Below are 23,725 nucleotides of genomic sequence, written 5' to 3'. Positions count from 1 at the left end.
CTGCTGCCGCTGGCGCCCGGCCGAGGACTCCGCAGGTCACGAGGCCGCGTGACGTCACGTCCGCGCGTGACGTCACGCGGCCCCAGCGTTTGCGCGGAGACGCGAGTCGAGGTGAGAGCGGCGCTGTCGTGCGGGACGCGCGCACACAGAGGACGAACATTACACCACTCACTCACCACACTCACTCACCACTCACACTCACCACTCACACTCACCACACACAGAGGACTCACTCACCACTCACACACTCACAACTCACTCACCACTCACTCACCACACACCACACACTCACCACACACCACACACTCACCACACACACACTCACCACTCACCACACTCACCACACTCACCACACTCACTGACCACACACACACTCACCACACACACTCACCACTCACACTCACCACTCACCACACACTCACACTCACCACACTCACCACACACACCAACCACACACTCACCACACTCACCACACACACCAACCACACACACCACACTGACCACACACAACACACACAGAGGACGAACACACACACTCACCACACACACTCACCACACACTCACCACACTCAGCACACACCGCGCCCGACGGGACCCGCACAGCACGAGCAGCACAGACGCCATCGTCTGACCGCTCTGCTGCTGCTGCTGTGAATGTCGCCGGTAGACCGCAGCGGCAGTGACGAGCTGTCACTGTTGTGAGTGACAACATCAGCAGCCACCTACCATTTGTGTGATTGACAAGTCAGACACGTGTCACTGCGGTGGGTGGCAGCGATGTCGGTGATAGCGATTCAGAAATATGCGTTGAGAGAATTCGGCTACTATACATGTTCGCCACTTCGTTGAGCTATCCTTTATGGCCAGTCAAGAGCTGTGTAGCCCAGTGGGCCTTACCTGGTCAAATAAAACAGTGACACGTCAGAGAGTGACAAATCAGGCCCCGGTCACGAAGGTCCTCTCGTGGAATGGCCGAACCGTGTGGCACGGCCCTGCCGGGTGGTCAGAGCGAGCGGACAGCACAACCACGTGGAATGGCGTCGCATTCGGAGACTACGGGTTTACAATCTGATGGTCTGGAAACACTGGGAAATTGGAACGCAGAGGATCTACGAATCATTTTCTCTTCCTCGATACGAATACGTGAGGCGCCTCTGCCCTCTCGTTGCCCTCTATGGCTGTGGTCCGTGACACGCGATGGTGGTGATGGTGGTGGTGATGGTGATGTTGGTGCGCAATCCCCGCCCGGGCTCTCGGCCTGTCCCAACGAAGTGCGCTGCGCACCCGGCTGGCGGTGTCCACCAAGCTGTCGGTGTCCACCCGGCTGGCGGTGTCCACCCGGCTGGCGGTGTCTATTTTGTCTGTCGGAAAGATAAAATGTGTGTTAGCAAGTGTTGGCGGTGCAGTGTTTGTCGTTGTGTCCTTTCGGTTGACCAGTTTAATGTAGAAACGATGGACACACAAAAACATGTAAATTAACAGCAGCGTGTCGATTCGAGAGGTGCCCTTGAGGACCGCAGCCCCTTGCCGTGGGAGTTTGGAGCTGGCAGCAGCAGCAGCAGCTCCTCCTGCGTGAGGACCTGCGGGCGTGTTACTGTCAACTCTGCTCTCTTCGTGCACTGCCTCACCGCCTTGCACTGCCTGCGCTTCTGAGCGCTGTGTTCGTGCTGGCCTCTGTACAGTGTGTTTATTCGTTGTCTTTCATTCGTCCTTGCTTTATTTCCGTCCTGTTTCGTCCTTTCCCCGTCACGTTGCCATCCCTCAGTGTCGTGCCATTCTCGGCACAGGAGCGTAATATTTGCACGTATTTTATCAAATTTAAAATAAGTAGAATACTTGGCAAGCAATTATATAGATGCCCGTATCGCCAGGGTCAAGGATCGGTTTTCATACAGACATCGTTTCTGCCCAAGGAATAATGGGACAGGAGCGTGAGCGCTGCCACCGTGACGGGACAGCACCGTCACCTTTGCCCCAGTTGAGGCCTTCGTGCTGGACACGCGGTTCCACGGCCGCACTGAGACCGGCACGCACGCTGGTCACGGGACAGGCTGCCAGACCGGTGCTTCTCAACGCCTCTCAGTCCACGGCACGCTCACTTACGAGCTTGCTCCATGTTTGTGGCATACCGAACCAAAACAATCCCTGCGGGCCCTGCCATCCAGGAGTGGATTGATCATGGCCAGTTATGATGCCTGTTAGTCCAGATAATTCGAAGCAAGTTAAAGCCTTGTCATTTGTGCAACACAAATGTAGTTCTCCTAACATCTGCATTTTCAGCTTGGGGGCATTAGGGGATTGTTCTGAAGTATTGGGAGTGAAGGGAATCTGTTCTGTACAACATTCCGTAGCAACGCTTCAGATTTCTCCCCCTGCTTTTCGCTTGCAAGTTTCCGATTTATTGCAATGCACCCGTCCTTGGACGGGCAAAAGGCGAGTTCTAAAGGTGCGCCTAGAGTCTCCACGACAAGCTCTGTCAAGGAAGTTCAAACTAGTTTACAGCTGAGTTTCAAACATTCAACAGCATCTTTTATCTCCAAGCCCTTTACTAAATACCAGTGAGATAACATTAACCTTTATGAGCCCTAAATCTTGCTCTGAACGGAATCTTTGCACAATATAATTTACCACCTTTTGTGACTGTCTGAAAATTCTGCAGCCGAAGCATGCGTTGGCCTTTGGCTCTATTCTTGACACTTCTGTAAACTGATACCAAACTGTATTCTTTTTAAATCAAACTTAGGTTATTTTAAAGAAATCACATTTTACTCACTTCCAACTTGTTCTCTCTAACTCTACGCCAATTATGAGTCAAAACGAACGGCATAGATTAGCTCCCGCACCTCCGATTAACACGGTTGGCTACGTACGGTGCGAACAAAGTTCAACATACATATACACAAGTCTGTGGTGTTCACAAGCACAACCCATTTGCCCCGAAGGCTTCCCAGTTCTCTGTCGATATTCATCGTATATTTTGTATTCTCCAAGAGGCAGAGACCTCTACCCGGTTCGCAGAGTGCCATGGTCTTGACCTGCCCACACGTGACTCCACGGGAGCCTTGAGAGCAAACTCGTGGGTGCCCTCTTGCTTTTGCCACCAGTAGCAGGTGCCCGGGCGCCCAGACGCGTGACTCTGCGCGGGCCGGCCACTGCGACGCGGTGCAGAAGGCTGCGGGGATTGTGTGCGGGCACCGGTTCCCAGTCTTGTTCTTTGGCAAGGGAAGTGGCATGTGCTGCCCACTCTGTCTCCCCAGAGCAAGAGCGTGTCGCAGTAGAAGTAGTGCCAAGCCTTGGCGATTCTCGATAGACTGCTTTCGGAGGAAAGTGAAGAACTTGAAGGAAGCCCATGCAGAACAGGGGGGGGCATACAAACACCACTCTCTCTCACATTCGCCATCTCACTCACACACACACTCTGCAGAACAGGGGGAGACATACAAACTGCACACAGAAACTTGCCCAATTCGGCAATCATTTTTAAAGCTGGACCTATGCAAGTTTGCTTGTTGAAGTTTTAAGGGGCGCTGAATATTCATTATTTAGTGCAGTAGCAAGAAGGGGCCTGGGTTCGATTCCCTTTGTGTGTAATTTGTAAGTTCTCCCCCTGTTCTGCAGAGTGTGTGCGAGTGCGCTGGTGATTGTGTATGTGAGAGAGAGTGAGAGTGGAGTTTATAAGTTCTTCCCGTATTCTTCCAGTATTCCCCCATTACTAAAGAGGCAGTAGAGGATGGGATTGTATAAACTCGCCCCGTTGTCTCAGCTGCCGTGCCGGGAGATGGAATCGCAGACACTCCAATACAAGTTGGCACACGGACTCACCGTTCCACCCCCTACTAGACACTGACTGCGCGCTGCGTGCCCTGCCGTGGCGCCCGTGTGCAGGAGGAGGCGGCACCATGCGGGGCCGCGGCGTGCTGGAGCACTCGCTAGTGGCGCTCTTCGGCATGGGCTCCTGGGTGGCCGTCAACGCCCTGTGGGTGGAGCTGCCCGTAATGGTCAAGGTGCTCCCAGAAAGTACGTGGTGGTGGCGGCGGCGCCACCTTCTTGCCCTTCTTACCGCAGTGGTGGTGACCGATCGCCCGTCCGCTTGCCGCCTCGACGGCTTCCCCGCTCTTGTTGTTTAATCTCGGGGGGGTCACAGTTGCTGCACCGTTGCTTTGAATCCGTTCCCTAATGAGTTAAAGGGCGCTTGTTCAAAACAATCCATTTTATTTAGTGGCATCATCGAGATATTTAATTCTTCAAACAAATGACCTGACAGGATATATCCACAAAGTTTATATATTTAGTGACAATTGTTAAGATATCTTCATGGAACGGATTATAACTCTTTCATTCCAGGCAAGATAAATTTAAGCACTGGTGTCTTACACAATTACCCGCAGCATATTAGCATATTGATAGCATTGGAATTCAAAGTTGTAAAATAACCCCCACTGTGCCTGAGCAAGACCGAAATCCGTGGGCAAGATGTGTGAGTGGACATGAACATTTTAATGGCAATCATAGAACACATGGTCCATTACATTGCTTGTTTATTCAGGAAAGACTCACAGAGTCACAATACTTTTTCAGGAGGGTTCTGCACGTTTTTGCAGTAGGCAGCGATGTTGCTGCTGTTTGCAATCTCAAATGAGTAATTTGTGGATAATTCTTTAGCACTGGGATGTTTGGCCAATACCTATAAAAGGAAATAGGAGGACCCGGAGGAAACCGGTGCAGAACAGGGGGAGAACATTCAAACTCCACACAGAGAGAGGTCCGAGTCGTGCTGTGAGGCACGAGTGTTACGACTGCGAGAAGACGCAAAGCAGACGTCCCACTCAGACACTCGGCATACGCATCCACTCTAGACGTCGGAGCAAAATACAGTCGGGGAAAACTTAAAAATGCATAACACAAATTCATCGGTGTTTTGCTTGGTGTTGAATCAATGGCGCTGAAAGAGGCACTCGAAAAATTTGTGTAGCCGATGGAATCTGCAAAAGGACTCGTGTATTTCTACGTGGAGGTGTGTGAAGGAGGCGTTTAGTCTACTGATTCACCGAACAGTGGCGGTGTTCGCCGCGTGCGCCGCTTTGTTGCGGAGTTTCACCGCTGGGTGGCGGCGGCTCTGCTCGCTCCGCAGGTTGGGACCTCGCCTCTTACCTCACCGTCATGGTGGCCCTGGCCAACGTGGGCCCCATCGCCGTGACCATCACGCAGCGCTTCGCCCCGGGCCGGCTCAACGAGCGCGTCCTCATCCACGTCATCCAGGTCTCCGTGGCAACGCCACCAGCCATGGCATGCACATCACCGTCGTCATCACCACCATCATCCACGTGTCATCATCCACATCACCAACATCACTATCTCCATCATCTACGTCACTATTATCACCACCACCACCACTATCACCCACGTCTCATCATCCACATCACAATCATCTTATCATCTACATGCATCATCATCCACATCCATCATCCATGTCATCCAGGTATCAGCCGGAGGACGAGTGACCAATTGCCTCCCATCCACCGCCTGGGTGTGGATCTCAGGCTTCCACCCAGTGTTACTCATTGGCCCTTTCTCATGTGTTCTTGTTGCATGCGCAGCACACCCTCTGGCTGGCTTCAGAGATATCTTTCTCAAGCCTCGTTTATCACTCCATTTTTTATTCATTGGATGAGCAGGCACCATTCCTTGCCCAGATCCCTCGCCAGGCCTCCTTGGGCTGGGCTGGTCAGGCAGGAGGGAGGGCTGGCTTCGGGCCTCCCAGCCTGTACTTTATTATACATGGTATCATTATAACAAAGATCCCTCTTGTAGCCTGTAACAGGCTGTTGGAGCAAGTGCTTTTAGCGTTCACCTATGAAGGCTGGCACTGTGTGGTGAGCGCCACGCCCGACTGCCTTTGTCTCCCCAGTGTTGATGCTCATACACTGCACCAGGTACTAATTTAAGGCAGAGTCTACCTATGGGAAGTGTAAGATAGGATCAGATACCCCTTGCCAATACTGTAGCCATAGCCAGGAATCGATCTTGGATGGTTGGGTAAGACACAGCCGTGTTTGTGGCTAAAACACAGCAAGTTTACACTGCCAGCAGCGTCAAAGTGCACTGTGCGCTGGTGGCATCACCACCACTTTTTGGCAAATGACGGTCGTTGTTGTGTGTGTGTGTCCGTGTGTGTGGTTGGGGAGCGGTAGTGTAGCGGTTAGTGCGCTGCGCTACGAGCCCGAACACCCGAGTTCGAGTCCCGCTCATGGCCAACACCAGTGACGATTATTTTACCAGTCCTGGGCCTACCCTAGGTCAACTCAGCCTCAAATGAGTATCTGGTGTGGTGTGTAAACATCACCACTAGGGAGACAAAGGCGGTCGGGCGTGGTGCTGGCCACCCACCCCCTCGTGTACCGTTCCGGCCTTCATAGGGGCTCGCTAACAGCACTTGCCTCAACAGTCTTTTAAGGCTATAGGGTGAATATTTGCCTTTTTGTGTTTGGGAGTGGCAGTGTCGTGGTGCTATGAACCCGGTGACCCGAGTTCAATTCCTACTCACAGCTAATATCTGAACCAGCCATTTGCCTCCCGTAGATCGACTGAACCTAAAATGAGTACCCGGAGCGATGTATAAGCATCGCCACTGGGGAGTCCAAGGTCGTTGGGTGTGGTGCTGGCCATCCATGCCCTTCGTGTGACGTACCGGCCTTCATTGGTGCTCGCTTACAGAACTTACCCCACCAGTCACTTACAGGCAACACATCGTGCGTACACACACACATACAGTGCGCACCTGTGTTGCAAAACAAAAGCAGGAAGTGTAAATCACGCGGTGCCGTGTGACTTGCGACAAGAGGGGCTGCGTGCGGGCGGTGGCGCCGCGTGACGCGGCTGCTCTCCCCGCAGGTGCTGGCGGTGGTGGCATGCGCCTGCCTCGCCGTCACGTGGTCCGTGACGGCGCCCGTGTCGGGCCGCACGCACAGCGTCCCCTACCTGGTGCTCGCCTTCGCGCTCTCGTTCGTGTGCTGCACCTCCAACGTCACCTTCCTCCCGCACATGTACCGCTTCTCCACGGAGCACGTCAAGACCTTCTTCGTGGGCCAGGGCCTGAGCGCACTGCTGCCTTCTGTGGCCGCGCTGGCGCAGGGCGTGGGCGCCGCCGAGTGCGTGAACGGGACGGGGAACGCCTCGGCCCCGGCGTCGCACGTTCGCTACCTGGAGGAGCGCTTCTCCGTGTCGGCCTTCTTCTCGGTCGTGTGCGCCCTGCTACTCGCCTCGGCCTGCGCCTTCGCTGCCCTCGTGCGCCTGCGGCCCGGGGCCCCCGCCGGTACCGTCCCCTCACCTCCTCCGCGTTCCCTCCCTCACCTCCTCCTCCTTCCCTCCGCCTCATTCCCTCACCTCTCCTTTGTTTCCTTACCTCGCTATTCCCTTCCTCACCTCATTCCCCTCCCTCACCTCTCCCTCCTTCCCTTCCTCACCTCCTCTGTCCCTCCCTCACCTATTGCATCTGATAGACACAATACCTAGAATCGTTGAAGAGAAGAGATACCATGGGAATTTGTTTACTGATTAAAAAATCGCGTGCATTGAGTCAATCTTGCTGGAAATTCTGATTGTGTAGGTGAACGCGCTGTTGTCTGCTTGCGGCCAGCGTTCCCCTGTCTCGACTGGGGCACGGAACTTGGGCGGCCGAGGCCTGCTTGAACATGGCAGCCTGCGTGTTGCGTGGCTCAGGTGAGGACCTGAACCCGGGGCAGAATGAGAACGCAATCCTGGACGATCGCGAGGAGGAGTCGCAGCTCAAGAGCGACGCGTTGTCCGTCGCGTCTCCCGAGTCGCCCGCCTCCAACGGGGACGTGCTCGTGCTGCCCGACCGCGACAGGGGCCGAGCGGTGCTCGCCAAGAGGCAGCAGGAGGCGGAGGTGAGCCTCGCTGCCCGGCGACGGCGCCCTCGGAGTTCACACGTCCAGGGCCGCCCAGGTTTTGCGACGTGACCTCGGAAAGTTTGCTCAGAAGACCGGGGGATTAGTTACGGTTGAAAGAGTCTAGACGAAGATAAACCGGGAGTCACCCTGTCACTCACCCTGACCTATTTTAGTGTGCCACAGAGTGCATCTTTCAAACTTGGACATTACCACTGAAATATTATGATGCTTAATGATGCCTTGGTATGGTATTCTGATGCTTGAGTATTAACATCATCGTCGTAAGTAGCGTTAAAAAAGAGCAAGATGTATTGAATTATGTCCCCTCGTGTGCGATGGCGTGGTGTCGCCACTGCCGCGTACGTGCCCCGCAGAGCCTGTGCGTGGGCAGCGTGCTGTACCTGCTGACGCTGCTGCTGCTGTCCAACGCGCTCTCCAATGGCGTGCTGCCCTCCGTGCAGACGTACTCCTGCCTCCCGTACGGCGGCAGCGTGTTCCACCTGAGCGCCGTGCTCAGTAGCATTGCCAACCCGCTCGCCTGCTTCCTCACCATGGGCCTGCCCTGCCGGTGAGGCCTCGCGCCCAGGGGCAGCCCCCACCAGGATGCGCTAGTGGAACTCCGTTTGTGTAATGTATATATGCATAATTTAAACACAGTTGCTAAGCACGGGCGCAAAGGGCCAGGAATTCAAGCGACCAGCAATAAACAATGTTAACAAAGTTGTAACAGTTAAGTGTTCAACACGTATCTCTAATTGAGCAAAGTGATTATAAGAGCTTGAGAAAAGAGATGACGATGGGAAGAGGGAATTCTAGAGTGGACCAGTGCGAGAGAAGAAGCAGAAAGAGAAGTGAGGTGACCTGCAGTGTGGTGAGCGAGTGGGTGAGTAGATGAGTTCGAGAGTGGGTGGGCGAGTGAGAGGATGGATGAATTAGTGTGTTGTTGTGACGAGCAGTGTGTTAGTCGACAAGTCTGGTAGACCATAAACACGGGTGGAGGAATCATTGTGTGAAATTCATGGAAGCTGTAACCGTGGTAGTGATGATAGAAGAGGAGGCGACTGACCACCAATGAGTGAGTGAGCGAGCGAGTTCTGGATCATCAGTCACCTTGGCTGCTGCTTCGCTCTTGAGTTCTTAAACCCATGGTCTGGACGGTGCTGTTTCAGTGCCCTGATAGCATGCACAGTATCAGCTGCCACTTGCAGAGCGGCCACCTCCTCTCTGTACGTGGTAACATGGAACGAATGACCGGCGCCTGCAGGTCGAGCTCTGTGCTGGGCCTGCTGTTTTTGCTGGGCGTGCTGGTGGGCAGCTACATCATGACGCTGGCCGTGCTGAGCCCGTGCCCCCCGCTGCTGGGCAAGCCGAGCGGCAGCGTCCTAGTGGTGAGCGTTGACAGCGCCCCGCCGTGTGCCGCACTTTACACGAGCCGTGCGCCCGCGGGCAGCGTCACATTTTCGATATTCTGCTAATTCCAGTCTGCACCTCGCCTTGCATCGTATGCCTGTATTTCATGATCCAATCCTCATCATCACCATCATCTGCTTATCATGTCGATCGTGATCGCTGCGTATCGGTGACACCGGAGAGAGTGCTTCCCGCTGAGCCGTGAACCTCGCGTGTCTGCCAGGTGTTGGCGTGGGTGCTCTTCGTGGGCCTCTTCTCGTACCTCAAAGTGATGATCGGCACGGTGCTGCACCAGCGCGGCCACGCGGCGCTCCTGTGGTGCGGCGCCGCCATCCAGGCCGGCTCGGCGCTGGGCGCCCTCGCCGTGTTCCCCCTCGTCAACGTCTACCACCTCTTCACGCCCGGCGACCCCTGCTCCAGCTCCTGCCCCGCGTAGCCCCGCGAAGCCTCGGGTTGCCCCTCGCGACTCTACGTGACCCCGTGTGACCCCGCGCTGCCCCCGCCCTGACCCCGCGCTGCCCGTGGCACGGCCGCGAGGCTGTAGCGTGGGCGACCAGGCACGGCAGCGCCGGCCCGCCTCGTGGTGCTGCTGTTGTCTTGCCGCGAGGATTTTGGTTCAGAACCCCGTCGTGGGTTCTCAGTGCGGCTTGCAACTCAGGGTGCGACTGTGTCGCTGTAATTTTGTATGTAGTTGCTGAGCACAGGCCCAAAATGTTAAGTGGCCAGGAACAAACTGCACTATCGAATTGTGGTAGGCAAGAGTTGACATGTTTCTTAAATTGAGCAAGGCAGGAAGAGCTTAAGAATAGAGACACTGGGATGGAATTACAAAGCTGGGCAGGGTGTTATGGCCTGCCGTGTAGCGAGCGAGTAGGTGAGTCTACGAATAGCTGGGTGAATGGATGAGTGCGTGAGTGTTTTTGTGAGCTGTAGTTTGGTGGTGGAACAGTGTGGATGAGATGAAACAGTCACTCGTGGGTGGAGGAGTTAATGAGTGAAGTTCACGGGAACAGTAACCATGGTAGTAAGGATAGCAGAGTGATAGGGAGATAGCAGACCATTGATGACCGAGTGACTTGAGTGCATCCGAGTTCTGGATCATCAATCACCCTGTGACTGATTTGCGTTGATTTCTATCAAGCGCTGCGAGGTAGGAACTGGGTCCTCCACTCCAGATGTGACAGCAGCAGGATTACAACTTTGTCCATATTGTGCTTTGTACAGTAGCAGCAGCCATACTGTAATTGTTCAGAGTTAAAGACGAAGGCCTTTGCACGAAGGAGAAAAGCAGCCATGGAATCGTGGCTAAGAGTGTGAGATGTGGTTCGGGCCCAATGTGGATGGGGAGGGTTACAACAGCATGGCTGTCAAAATGCCGGCCTGGAGGGGAGATCTGACAGGGCTGTTTGCAGGGACGATAGCTGCCCAATTTGAGACCACAGCTCAGATATGCGCTTGATGTGTGCGGTAAGATGCTTTATAACTCCCTTACCACTGTTGATCTAATGGACCTACTGCCACTCGTCAAACTGAGACGTTATTTCAGAAAATGTTCTTCTCGTTTTTTAACAACAGGTGCAATGTGACAAACCTGTTATCGCTTGATATTCAAAATTGTAATATTTGTTGTTCCAACTAGTAATTTATTTGTACAAACAACAACTAGGCCGGAAGCATGTTGTCAATGTGTGCTGCTGGTTTGCTCGCACGCAGCTGATGTTGGTAATCACGGACGGCTGCGCCATGGCATGAAGGAGGTCGTGCCAACTGGCATTGTAAACGCAGTTTCTCTGTAAAACCTGTTCCCAACTTGAAGCATCTAGGTCAAAGTTCATCCGGCTAATCTTAAATAGTAGCAGCAAGTCTGTTCCTTAAAGATACCCCTGAATTTAAACAATACGTAAAAATATATAAAACATTGTAAAAGCATGTATGTTAAAATGCCCCGTGAGATGGTATGCTTTTACTCTGAATAGTTATGAAGAAACCAAGTGGACAGTTGTGTAGAGTGCTGGTAGTTTATTTGATGTGCTGGAGGCAACAGACTGCACGTTTAAGGCTCGATTCCACTCAACGGGGTTGGAGACATCCCTCAACATTGATCCTGATAATACACCTCATCAATCATCCACAGCACACATTCGGTAAGAAGGAGACACCAGTTCGAGATATGGTACAAAGTGTCACCTGAAACCTCCAACGATCCGTCAAATTGAATAGCATTGCAGACCAAAAGCAGCTTTCAGAAAGCGGATGACAGGATTTCGAGTGGTTATGAAGCGGCTGAGCGCCAGCCACTGTTGGGGTCACGGAGTGGCCGTTGGCTTCCTGTCACCACGCGCGATTCCTGCAGAGAATACCAAATCAGGTGCCCTGGTGACAAGTGGGCTGTGGTGAACCTGTGTGTGACACCACTGGCAGGAGTATGCCAGCGTAATAACCATTTTTTTTTTTATTCGGTGCACCCACAAAAAGAACTCCCACGTGCATGCGCAGTTGTGTCAGACCTCTCTCGCAAGACGGGTTGACAGATGTGGCTGACGTCTCTGAAGAGCTAATACCCACATTAATGGACCGAGACCTGGGTTGCATCCCGGATTAAGGGAGAATGGTTATCTTGTTCAAAGGGAGTTTGATGTTTGCATAAAAGTCACAGATGGTAACACAAAAGTTCACACCATGACATTAGCGTTGGCCTTTAATATTTGACCACTTCACCGGCACTTAATCAGATACCTCTTTACATTTCCCATCATAGTATTTATTTGCTTGTGAGTTTGGTGATGTTTTTGGGAGTGTTCTGATGGAGCCGTGACACATATGTACAGACATTAACATATGGTTCAACACACGCTCCTAACCTCAATTCACGTGTTATCAGACCTCCAGTATTGTTATCAATGTTAATCGTCTGTTATTTATACACTGATGGATGAAAGTCTTACGTTGGCATTGTCACAGTTATTATCACTCTACTCGTTACATTTGAAAGTTTTATCTCTCGGTCTACTTAGAAGGCAAATGTCCTGCTGGGTGCCACAAATCTCGGCTTGTCTCAGCGCTAAGTGCCCATGGTCACGCTTGCAAATGAGACTCTCCTGGTCTCATGGGTAATGCCAGGGTCCGCTTGGTGTAGTTGTGTGGCAGGGAGATGGCATTGCTGAGTGTTGCCCCCATGTATGTGCGAGTATTCCCTGGGCACTGTGGTTTTTAAGATGCTGCCAGTGTTGTAATGGGCAGCACATTGAACTTAATTACATTCTGTGAATGATGAGATACCCCCGCACAAAAGTACATGTATGCAGGCCTAGAAAAAAAAATCTGATTTAACGACACATGCATGTGTGCAGCATTGCAGGTACACATTCTCTGGGCCTTATCCAGACCACCGGCTCTTAAGAACTGAATGTGTGGCCGTTTTGTCGGTGAGACCACCGACTCATTGAGTTGAGAAAGTCTGGGCATCCCAACAAACGTGTATGATTGTGGGTACACCCATCTCTTCAAAGACATCTGGCCAGCATGGAAGAGTAGGAGGCTCTTCCACCAGCAATAGCCTGAGCAAGAGATTACAGGGCTTCACCTTCGGCTGCCTGACGCGTACCAAACACTCATTAGTGACACTGGTCAAACATCCAAATGCAAGATTCTGATAGCAGAGTCTTCAAACTCGGCGAGGCTTTTTTGAATAAATGCCATTTTTGGTTGGCTGAGCATGCATCCTCTAGGCAGTGTTCTTGCCAGAGCCTAAGCGTTGACCCATAGCCCGTTCATCAGTCTGCTCACTGTTACCAGGAATTGCAATTCCATTCTTAATCAAATACAATTCCGAGCGGGATCGTGGCAAGTTCAGCGGACGTGGAACCGTGCAGGGTGGATTCGAAGGAATGGAATGCGATTCCTGCAAGAATCGCTTGGTCTGCTCGCTCTGCTGAGTTCCAAGTTCCCTCCACAGTGAGAAGGGCCCTTTTGTTTGCGACGTGAATCCCAACTGGAGAGGGTTTCTGGGACCTGTTGAAGTGTAACTGATTAATCCAAAACACTGAAAATGCTTAACGTTCCTTAAGCATGTGTTTGCCATCAGGTAAAATATATCTTGTTTGTGATAAGTTTTCAAAAATTTAATCGTTTCCTTGAATTCAGCCAGGTATGTATGTTGAGCTTCTTTCGCACCGTACGTAGCCAACCGTTGCAATTGAGATTGAGACTCGGCGTTTGCTTTTGAAGGCAGACCCGTGCCAGGAGACTACTGTACGAGAATCAAAGGCAACTTTACAGAAGTGAAGGCGAATTAAGTTGTAAGTGTTTAACTTTGCGAGGGGCAAGACAAAAGGTGTCGTGACACGAGTCTATGTTTGGTTGTCAAAAGGTGAGAGGTAGTACATCCATGTAGTTGCAGGAGCTATTCCGAGGACGGTTGTGAAACAGCTGCAGGTTGTGAACTCGTGCGCGGTTGCTGAATGGGATGTATATCGTTTTCTGTACTGTGTTGTCAATTTCAGAGTCACTGCTGTTGAGCCCGTATTCTTAGTTTAAGCGCGGGCTTGGCTCTGGTTAAAGTGAGCCAGCTCAAAGCCGTGCTAAACTCGAGCCGGCTCAAAGCACGGTCTCAGCCACGCTCAGGATTTCCATGGAGCCGAGCCCGAGCGGAGCCAGGATTGAACCACTCATCCGTCTTTAATGAAGCTGAGCGACTCGAGCGCGAGCCAATCCGTGTGAGAGGCCAAGCCACCGCTAACATTGCGGGCCTAAATTTGCTGTCAAATGGGAGTGCTGACCTGCAGATGCAATTTATCCCTGGGCCGTCAGTATCCGTAGCTCACGGCCAGGCCTCGCAGTACAGCTACTGATTAGCAGCTGCCAAGCCACCAAACAGCTCCACAAGCCATGCGTGACACCGCTGCTCCCTGGGTATGCGGCCTCGTTCACCCCACCACACGGGATATGGAATGAGCTCAGCGGATCATCCCCTGCACGTCGACCCCTGCCATCCCCATATCTGTGCTGCACCCCCCCCCACCCCCTGCCCCGTGCAGCTTGCCTGGGCAGGAATCATATTCTTAGGTTTTTCGGTAAAGTCACGTAGGTAAAACATCAAAATTAATAAAAATTAATAAAAATAAATAGAATAAAACAAAAATCACGACGTTTCGGAGGCAACACAAGTCTCCGTCATCAGGTGGGACCGTCATAGCCGCATCAAGTGAGGCAATGATTCAAGATGTAATCCCTTAAAAAGCAAGTTGAGGGGGAGGAGAGGGGGGAAATCGTGGCAGGGTCCAGATGGGTGGTCAGGAGGGCATTGTTTCAGAGAGGAAAATGTATCCATAATAGAGGTTTTGGGGTTAGATCGCGTACATATATAAATGTGTCATTTAAACCCGCCACTACCCGACACAGCCAACTAGTAAGGGTTGTCACGTCAACAGAACGTGGCCAATTCGTCACTAGTACAGCACACCGGTGTGTTGGAGATCCAAGCCACAACATTTACAATCTAAGTACGCCGTTTCGCCAGTAATTACAACTAGCTGTATCAAGCGACAGCCAGATTTGTGGAGAAGTCTTACTGTTTCGTTCCTTATATAGTGGCGTAGATGTGTTGTGCTGGACTAGTGACGAATTGGCATGTTCTGGTTGTGACAACTCTTACGAGTTGGCTGTGTCGGGTGGTGGCGGGTTTAAACGACACATTTACGTAGTCTAACCCAAAAACCTTTCATGGATGATATTGGTCGCGAAAGCCTCCGTGTTAAACTGAGTAAAATGTAGTTGTGGGCCAGGCAAGGCTCTCTTCAGGTCAAAAATTAATGTGTGATTTCGAGCTGTGTAATTTTGAAAAGGAACACGGGCGGGGGGTGGTTGAGCGAGGTGCGTGCCGATGCGAGGAAATCGTTACTTATTGCCAGATGATTTGTTTTAAGACATCAAAGAAAAATCCATACACATTGTATGTCGATATTGTGCGTCGTGTCCTGTTTCCGGTGTATTTTGGCTTTGTATTAAGTGTGTCAGTGTAGATTGGCTGGCAGGAAATTGCAGCCTATTAGTTTATGGGAAGAGCCGTCGTCCCGAGCGAGCGAGTGGCCCGATTTGCCGTGCAGAGGGAGCGGCGCTGCTCGTCTAAGAGAAGACGGCTCCTGGTTGCTGTGCCGCCTGGTGGGGGGCAGGGCCTCTCTCCTCTCTCTCCTCTCCCTGCTGGGGGGGGGGAGCTGGGCTGGCAACGTCCCAACGGGAGCTCTGAGATTCCACTCCCGTTGGGCGCGCAGCAATTTGCCTTCTGCTTGACCTAGAATTCAATGGACCATGCACTTAAATATTATAATATTCACCGCCTATTTGCCTTGTTGTTTATGATGATGATTGTTGTAGTTGTATTGTTTTTGAAAATAGTTGGAAAGGTTTGTTTAGCGATATCAAAATTATCATTATAGAAAGAATAAAATATTATACAACGGACTCATCAGTGCTTGCGCCTGTTTATCTGCTCTATCCGTTTAATATACAAATACTTCCTGTATAGTAGCAGTACTCACATTTGCCGATGATCTCCAATTGATATGAAACAAGTATACAGATACTCTACCACAAATACACGTTCACAAAGCCAACATCTAATGCCTGTGTGCGACTTTGATGCTTTTGACACCCAAGTGGTGTGCATGGCAATGCTCACCAGCTGCAGTTCCATGATGAACAGTTTCGCGATTTGCAGGTTGATTTCACCTGAGCGTCTATCGTGTCTTGCTGTACACTATGGATGATTTTCTGGTTATACAAACACATATCGGATCTCTTTCGGATTGTTGGATCACGCACGTTACGTAACGTATCGGTTTGTCGGTGTCGCCCACTGCCAATCGACTCCATTTTTTGGTTGTAAAAAGCACAGAGGCAATGTCAACTTAACGACCTCAATTCTTGGGTTTGGATCATTCCAAAGCCAAATAAATTCGTATCGTTGGAATTTTCATATCGAGCCTTGATATTGGGATGAGTCCTAGAGACGGAGCGCGTCCTGGTCGTGTGTGCACGCTGTCGATGTGAAGCTGTCGATGTGAAGCTGCTGCGCTGTAATCGCGCCGGGGGTGCGATCGCGGCCGCACGTAACAGGGCTCGCGGGGAGCTCGGATCGTGAGGTTTGGCGTGCGAGCAGACGGCTGGGGTGTGGGCGCTGGTAAAATGATTAGTGATGTGCGTGACCCATAGAGCAGTGTCCTTTGACCCTGAATAACAAGTGTTCATCACCCTGATTGGCAGCACACAAACATAGGTTGTGCACATGACAAATACCCAGCAGCGTAGAGTTGAATTGGGGACTGATGTCCATGTCAATGCATGGAGACATCAGTGAAGGTTGAGTTTTTATTTGGGCAGTTTCCTCGGATAAATCAGCTACTTAAGTGCGGAAGTTGTTGACTCGGCAGGTCACCTACAAGACGTTAAAAAACCCAAGAATGTGAACTCGGAAGTTTTCTACAGCTCGACGACACAGAGTAATCACTTGAAGTTTCAATGCAACTCTGGGTATCCCTGGAATGAGAGACTGTGTAAGTGTTGTAGGATACTCTCACACGGTCAAGTTAAGGCCAATGATATGCATGCTGTGGCGCATGAGTGTGCTGCCCCTAATAAGAACATTATTCAGCTGAACAAGATTAGTGAATACTTCACATTCCCCAGTCAAATGACTGAGTTTGAAGAAGGGCTTCTGTGTGTTGTGGCTGTGTGTGCGCCTGTGAGCTCACATACAGTATGTCTATGCTAGGGGACGGCGTGCTTTTTGAACCCAATGATGCAGATGATATTTTTGGTCATGCATACCAAGAGGTAGCGATTTGCTATCTGAATCCGGCGCAGGTCACTGCCAGGAGGCTGACTACCGAGTGCGGTGGGTCGATGCTACTCTGGCGCGTAATGCGAGAGGGCTTCAGGAGACAGCTCGTGCGCTTTTGCAACTCCTGCGGGCCACGGTGATTATTCTGCAGAATGCACAGACAGCCAAACAAACCCGGTCAGCGAGCACCTCTATAAAGCCCCAGCGCAATGATTGCCAGGCGCAGGTGGGAGACGGGAGGAAGTCCGTCCACTTTTGTCTCCCCCATTGGGGATGGTGTTAAAATTGTGGGTGGCCAAGTTTTAATTCACCAGGGTCATGAAATGATTTTATGACCACTACTCTCTCACTCTTATCTCGCACACAAAGTTTCTCCATATAACCTGTAACAGCCTGTTCGGGTAAATGCTGTTAGCGAGCACCTATACTGCGCACGCATGTACGTGCGTGCACGCACGTATAGCCGCATGCACACACGCACGCAGCTAACAATCTACACGCAGAGTGCGGCATATCATTCTATCAATTACCATAAACATTAACTAGAGGCGACTTGTGCCAACAAAGTGAGGTGTACCTTTAGTCAGACGATGGCTCCAGGGGCGTTCCCTTCGCCAGTCGCTTGCGAAAGATCGTGTTTGGCACCGACTGCGCACAATCGTGGCAGGCAGCATGGCCACAGGATCACCGTGGCCGCAGCGAGGAGGCATGTGACCAGACTGGTCGAGTGCTGCAACTAAGAAGCGCTTTGTCCATGGCGAGAACCAAGGCATGTGATACCCGCCTTTACAGCGAAGGGTGCCTTCCCTCCAGGAGGAGTGTCTTGAGGGCCTGGCCGGGAGCGGTTGCCTGCGACAGTCTCGTCTGTGACCCTGGGCCTCCCTTCATCATCTTGTCTGCCTCTCAGTCTCTCATCTCATGGTCAGGTTAGTCCACATTTTTCTAACTTCACCTGCCTCTACTGCCACATTCATCCCCTTACCGAGTTCATCTCTCGCCAAGTAAAAGCATTTTCCCTAGTTTATCCATATGACCATTTCATCCAACGTTCTCCCCAAGCTCGTCGTAACCGTACAAGTGCCATGGCCTGGCCTGTGCATGCTCTCACGTGCGTCTTTGGTGTGGCGTCGTGGGTCGCCATCAACGGGATGTGGGTGGAGCTGCCCGTCATCGTGCCGCAGATCCCTGAGGGATGGTACCTGCCCTCCTACCTCACGGTGCTCATCCAGCTCGCCAACGTGGGCCCACTCGCCATCACGCTCGCACACCGCTTCCGGCCGGGCTGCCTGGACGAGGTACCCCTCATCTACGCAATTTTGGCGTTAGGTGCCGTAGCTTGCCTCCTGTTGGCGTTCCTCTGGGACCGCACAACGGTGATCGCCGGCGCGGATCGGAGCACGGCGCTGCTGGCGCTCACCTTCTTCCTGAGCCTCGTCGACTGCACCAGCTCCGTCACCTTCCTGCCTTTCATGATGCGCCTGCAGCCGGGCTACATGACGTCCTACTATGTGGGCGAGGGCCTCAGCGGTCTGCTGCCGGGCCTCGTGGCCCTCGGGCAGGGCGCCGGCTTCTCGACCTGCGTCAACGTTTCCATCGCCGACGCCAACGGAACGGCGGGCGACAACGGAACCTCGATTTACGAGGTGCAGACGGAGTACCGGGCAGCCAACTTCTCTCCGCGGGTCTTCTTCCTCATTTTGTGCGGCATGATGGCTGCCTCCATGGCCGCCTTCGTGATGCTCAACCACCTCCCGCTGGCTCGGCGCGAGTACTCACACGAGGGACTCCAGAAGCTGGGCAGCCTAAGGCACGGCGAGGTAACCGCCGCAGGCCCCAGAGAACCATCTCAGCGGGAGTCCAACGGCGCGAGCCTGGAGCCGAGCGCGCTGGAGGCGACGCACACCTTCGACGTTCTTGATTCGCCGTCCATCGCGGAGTACGTGGGGTAAGTCGGTCGGTCCCTGTGGCAGATTCCGAGAGCTTTGATATAAATTACGAAAAACAGATTCAGCGTGATCTGATCATTTATTGCAATTACACAAGAAGGCTGTTTTGTGTCCCATCATCCAAATTGATCCACATTTCCTGCCAAAAATGTGAATGCAATTCTGGATTGAACCGATGTAGCTCCTCTTGTGATGACCTTTGGCATAGAGCATCTGTGATCGCTGTGGCCGGTGGAATATAACTGATGTGAGCGCTGCCACATTAAAACCTAGCCTGGGGGCGCAAGGTGATTTACAAGCGCTCAAAACCTTCATTCGAAAATCCTAACCCTCAAAACAAGCATCCTTTAAGCGAGAGATTACATATTAACAGGTTCCCACCTTATGATAAAAAAATTTCAGTCATTCATCCATAAATAGCATCACACGTTCTTTATCTTCAAAAGTCGTTTCCAAAGAGATTACTGTATACAGATGTTATAGGTCAGCAAGTCTGAGCTGGGAGTCAGTCTTGTTACATTTGCACTTTGACCTTTGTCATGTACTCTGGCAGAACCTTGCCCTGCAGTGAGTGCCATTTCTTTCTACGAGTGGGTTGTCAAAAGTGGAGCCGGTGCAGAGCATATGTCAATATTTGTATGTCATCATTACGCTTGTTTATCCAGCAAGGCCTCACTGCGTCTCAACATTTGCAGGATTAAATACATTATTTGGTGATGCCGCTGCATTGGCAGTGGTGCGCAAACACAATCAGCACAGTTAGATAAGCACCTACGATTAGCATGGTTGGCCACGTACGGTGTTAAAGAAGTTCAGCATGTGTACAATTAACAAACTTAGCACATTCGTCAATAAATGGCCTTAAAATAAAATATATATTAGTCAACATTTTTGACAATGACCACTCTTCATATCATGTATTTATCATGTGCGATGAAGTCTATAATGTTTATTTTAAGGCCACAGTGTTATTACCGAATGTGTTGTCTTTTACCGGAGGGTCCTGTCGAGTTTTCACAGTAGGGGCAACGTTGCTGCTGTGCGTAATCCCAATTGAATAAATTGCAGGTGAATTTTCAGCATGAGGATGTGTGGCCAATAACCATTTACATTGCATGTTGTTTAAGCCATGGGAAGAAACCAGAAACTCCAGAGGAATTTCCTGCAGAACAAGGGGAACACATACAAACTCGGCACATAAAGGCACAAACCTAGTTGAGAATCGAACCTAGGAACGTCTTGCTCTGAGGCACGAGTGCTCGCACTGCTCCAACCTGTCACCTACCCTGTGATGGTACATGAGTTCAAAGTGTTGTTTTACTCTTCATAAGCACCAAGTCAACACTGCTGAGGTGTGGTGTTGTAAATTGGAGAGCTACCCTCGGTGAGGCACTGCTGCCATCTGTCAGAAATCGAGCACAACAGGGGGTCCCCGCTACTGGCAGATTATATTATTCTCACCTATTCACGAAAACAACTGTTATCCCCACGGTTATCGGTGAATAAATGTCAACAACAGGATACATTTTAGACCATTTCCAGTTCACTCCCCTTACTCATGTGAGCACACGGTGCAATGAGTTTGGGTCTTGCAGCCGGACACTTCTGTGTGATCTTTACCTGCAGCTAAACATGGATAATTGGATGAATGTAACTCCTTATCTGTGCAATACACGCATAATAGGAATAATTACCCGTGAATAATTGGGTGTTTTTCAAATCGATCGAAAATAGGGATTGCAGATAAGTGGCCCGCGGAAAAGAGTCTGACGATAACGAGAAGGAGTCGGGGGTACAGTTGTGTCCGCTGAGAGGGCACACACGAGGCACGAGGTCTCGGCCAGTCGAGTGAAACGGCCGAGTGACGCCGCCAGGTTGTGCGTTGGCAGGACGGACGCGAGCTCCAGTCGCTCGCTCTCTCGTCTCGAGTTCGTCGCCATCTTCCTCATCCTGGCCTGGGCCAACGGGCTGACCAACGGGGTGCTGCCCTCCGTGCAGTCCTACTCGTGCCTGCCCTACGGCAACACGGCCTACCACCTGAGCGCCACGCTGGCCGCCCTGGCCAACCCCATCGCCTGCTTCGTCGCCGTCTTCAAGCCCAGCCGGTCGGTCTCATGTCAGCACCTTGGCACTCGCTCCACATTCACGGCACCTCGTGAATGGTGATGTTGGTGATGAATGCGTGGCTCTCATTGTGTGCAGGTCACAGCTGGTCCTGTCCATGCTGACCCTGCTGGGCTCTGTCTTTGGTGCTTACATCCTGGCCATGGCCGTCATGAGTCCGTGTCCTCTGCTGCTCGGCACAGACGCGGGCACCATCCTCATAGTAAGGGCCACTGACATCAACCCACAAGTCTCCCTGCTCCGCCGTCTCCCCCTCACACTCGCCATCACTCGCACCGTCGCCATCACTCGGGATTACATATCACAGTCGGGGTCATTTCACGTGGATGGCGGAGGAACTTGTTCGACATTTGACCTCCAACCTCTACTCCCAACCTGATCGGCGAGGGAATGGACCAATGCACGTTTGAGCCCACGTGGCTGATTGGATACTTTTGTGTTCACGTGAAAAACAAACCTAAGGTGAAGTCTCCCCTTGAAATACGGAGCGCTCCCATATCCCCTGCAGAACACAGCATGTAGCCTGATGGACACACAATCCCTCGGCTAAAATAATCATGAACTGTAACCGGTGGTGACCAAACATTCCGATTCCGAGTGAGTACCTGCCAGTGGCTCCGCGCACACAGCGGCGGCAGCAGCAGCGACGCCTCCTGCTGCTGCGAAACGTCGGCAGCGCCCCGCGGGGACAGAACAGCGCCGAGATTCAGCGACGCTTTTCCGAAGTAATCGAGTGGCGATCGTCACGATTCCTGGCGACTCGCGATGGAAAACGACGCAAACGACGCCGCAGGACGCGGAGTTTGTGACTGACTCGATTCAGCAGTAAAAGTACAGCCACAGTCTACAGAGGTCATGTCCTTACTGTTACTGTAACGCGTAACAATACATTGACGTGTACTAATGTAACGTGTAACAATGTAACGCGTAACAATGTAACTTGTAGTAATGTAACGTGCAGTAACGTAACGTGTAGTAATGTAACGTGTAACAATGTAACGTGTAGTAAAGTAACGCCGCGCCACCCGGCGGGGCGGGGGTTGAACTCGCGCCTCGGCACCTCGCGTGCTGCCCCCCCCTCTCCACCCCCCCCCTCTCCCCCCCCACCCCCCCCCCCTCTCCCCCCCCCTCTCCCCCCCCATCCCCCCCCTCTCCCCCCCTCTCCACCCCCCCCTCTCCCCCCCCATCCCCCCCCTCTCCCCCCCCCCTCTCCCCCCCCATCCCCCCCCCTCTCCCCCCCCCTCTCCCCCCCCCATCCCCCCCTCTCCCCCCCCTCTCCACCCCCATCCCCCCCCCTCTCCCCCCCCCTCTCCCCCCCCCATCCCCCCCCTCTCCCCCCCCTCTCCACCCCCCCCTCTCCCCCCCCATCCCCCCCCTCTCCCCCCCCCTCTCCCCCCCCCATCCCCCCCCCTCTCCCCCCCCCTCTCCCCCCCCCATCCCCCCCCCTCTCCCCCCCTCTCCACCCCCATCCCCCCCCCTCTCCCCCCCCCCTCTCCCCCCCCTCTCCACCCCCCCCTCTCCCCCCCCATCCCCCCCCTCTCCCCCCCCCTCTCCCCCCCCCATCCCCCCCCTCTCCCCCCCATCCCCCCCCTCTCCACCCCCTCTCCCCCCCCATCCCCCCCCCTCTCCCCCCCCTCTCCCCCCCATCCCCCCCCCTCTCCCCCCCCCCCTCTCCCCCCCCCCATCCCCCCCCCTCTCCACCCCCCCCTCTCCCCCCCCATCCCCCCCCCCTCTCCCCCCCCATCCCCCCCTCTCCCCCCCCCATCCCCCCCCCTCTCCCCCCCCCCTCTCCACCCCCCCCTCTCCCCCCCCATCCCCCCCCCTCTCCCCCCCCATCCCCCCCCCCCTCTCCCCCCCCCTCTCCCCCCCCCTCTCCACCCCCCCCTCTCCCCCCCCATCCCCCCCCCTCTCCCCCCCCATCCCCCCCCCCTCTCCCCCCCCCTCTCCCCCCCCCTCTCCACCCCCCCCTCCCCCCCAGGTGTTGGCCTGGGTGCTGTTCACGGGCGCGCTCTCCTACGTGAAGGTCATGGTGGGGGTGGTGCTGCGCGACCAGGGGCACTCGGCGCTGCTCTTCTGCGGCGCCGTGGAGCAGCTCGGCTCGGCCGTGGGCGCCCTCGCCATGTTCCCCCTCGTCAACGTCTACGGCGTCTTCACGGCCGGGGAGCCCTGCGGGGGGGCGCCGTGCGGCGGGGCCTGACCACTCGTCACCCACCTCGCTCACCTCCTCACCTCCTCACCCACCCACCTCACCCACCCCGCTCACCTCACCTCCTCACCCACCCCGCTCACCTCGCTCACCCACCTCACCCACCCCGCTCACCTCGCTCACCCACCCCGCTCCCCACCTCATCCACCTCACCTCCTCACCCACCTCACCCACCTCCTCACCTCCTCACCCACCCCGCTCACCTCACCTCCTCACCCACCCCGCTCACCTCGCTCACCCACCTCACCTCCTCACCTTCTCACCCACCCCGCTCACCTCACCTCCTCACCCA

General features: G+C 53.4%; 2 protein-coding genes across 5 annotated transcripts; both read left to right on the top strand.

Moving 5' to 3' along the window:
* Positions 1–66: 66 nt before the first annotated feature.
* On the top strand, positions 67–15,779 carry LOC133355928 (solute carrier family 52, riboflavin transporter, member 2-like). 3 transcript variants are annotated; one of them, XM_061573360.1, is made up of 8 exons: positions 67–111; positions 3,886–4,017; positions 5,132–5,259; positions 6,892–7,312; positions 7,720–7,907; positions 8,285–8,478; positions 9,175–9,298; positions 9,544–15,779. In XM_061573360.1, exons 2-8 carry the CDS (start codon positions 3,900–3,902, stop codon positions 9,754–9,756), a joined length of 1,386 nt encoding a protein of 461 aa, XP_061429344.1. In that variant the 5' UTR covers positions 67–111; positions 3,886–3,899; the 3' UTR covers positions 9,757–15,779. The 3 variants fall into 3 exon arrangements, with proteins under 3 accessions (XP_061429344.1, XP_061429345.1, XP_061429343.1); XM_061573361.1 differs by lacking the exon at positions 67–111 and adding an exon at positions 679–698; XM_061573359.1 differs by lacking the exon at positions 67–111 and adding an exon at positions 1,003–1,074.
* A 1,716-nt stretch (positions 15,780–17,495) lies between these two features.
* Positions 17,496–23,627, top strand: SLC52A3 (solute carrier family 52 member 3). Of its 2 annotated transcripts, none has more exons than XM_061573363.1 (4): positions 17,496–19,102; positions 20,993–21,208; positions 21,306–21,429; positions 23,206–23,627. In XM_061573363.1, the coding sequence occupies exons 1-4, from the start codon at positions 18,240–18,242 to the stop codon at positions 23,422–23,424; spliced, it is 1,422 nt and encodes a 473-aa protein (XP_061429347.1). In that variant the 5' UTR covers positions 17,496–18,239; the 3' UTR covers positions 23,425–23,627. The 2 variants fall into 2 exon arrangements, with proteins under 2 accessions (XP_061429347.1, XP_061429346.1); XM_061573362.1 differs by having other exon boundaries at positions 20,978–21,208.
* Positions 23,628–23,725: the final 98 nt, after the last annotated feature.

The sequence above is a fragment of the Lethenteron reissneri genome, chromosome 52 (genome assembly GCF_015708825.2).
Source record: "Lethenteron reissneri isolate LAM-NWPU_2019-01 chromosome 52, ASM1570882v1, whole genome shotgun sequence".
Classification (NCBI taxonomy): Eukaryota; Metazoa; Chordata; class Hyperoartia; order Petromyzontiformes; family Petromyzontidae; genus Lethenteron; species Lethenteron reissneri.
The sequence above is the reverse complement of the archived record's forward strand: the minus strand, read 5'-3'. Positions and strand labels throughout refer to the sequence as shown.

Excerpts from the sequence above, each read along its gene's own strand:
- LOC133355928 (XM_061573359.1), top strand. The coding sequence starts at position 1,035 with ATGGCGTCGCATTCGGAGACTACGGGTTTACAATCTGATG. Across the intron at positions 1,075-3,885 it reads TACGGGTTTACAATCTGATG|GAGGAGGCGGCACCATGCGG; the intron begins GTCTGGAAACAC and ends GCCCGTGTGCAG. Across the intron at positions 8,479-9,174 it reads ACCATGGGCCTGCCCTGCCG|GTCGAGCTCTGTGCTGGGCC; the intron begins GTGAGGCCTCGC and ends CGGCGCCTGCAG.
- SLC52A3 (XM_061573362.1), top strand. The coding sequence starts at position 18,240 with ATGGCCTGGCCTGTGCATGCTCTCACGTGCGTCTTTGGTGTGGCGTCG. Across the intron at positions 21,209-21,305 it reads GCCGTCTTCAAGCCCAGCCG|GTCACAGCTGGTCCTGTCCA; the intron begins GTCGGTCTCATG and ends CATTGTGTGCAG. Across the intron at positions 21,430-23,205 it reads ACGCGGGCACCATCCTCATA|GTGTTGGCCTGGGTGCTGTT; the intron begins GTAAGGGCCACT and ends CCTCCCCCCCAG.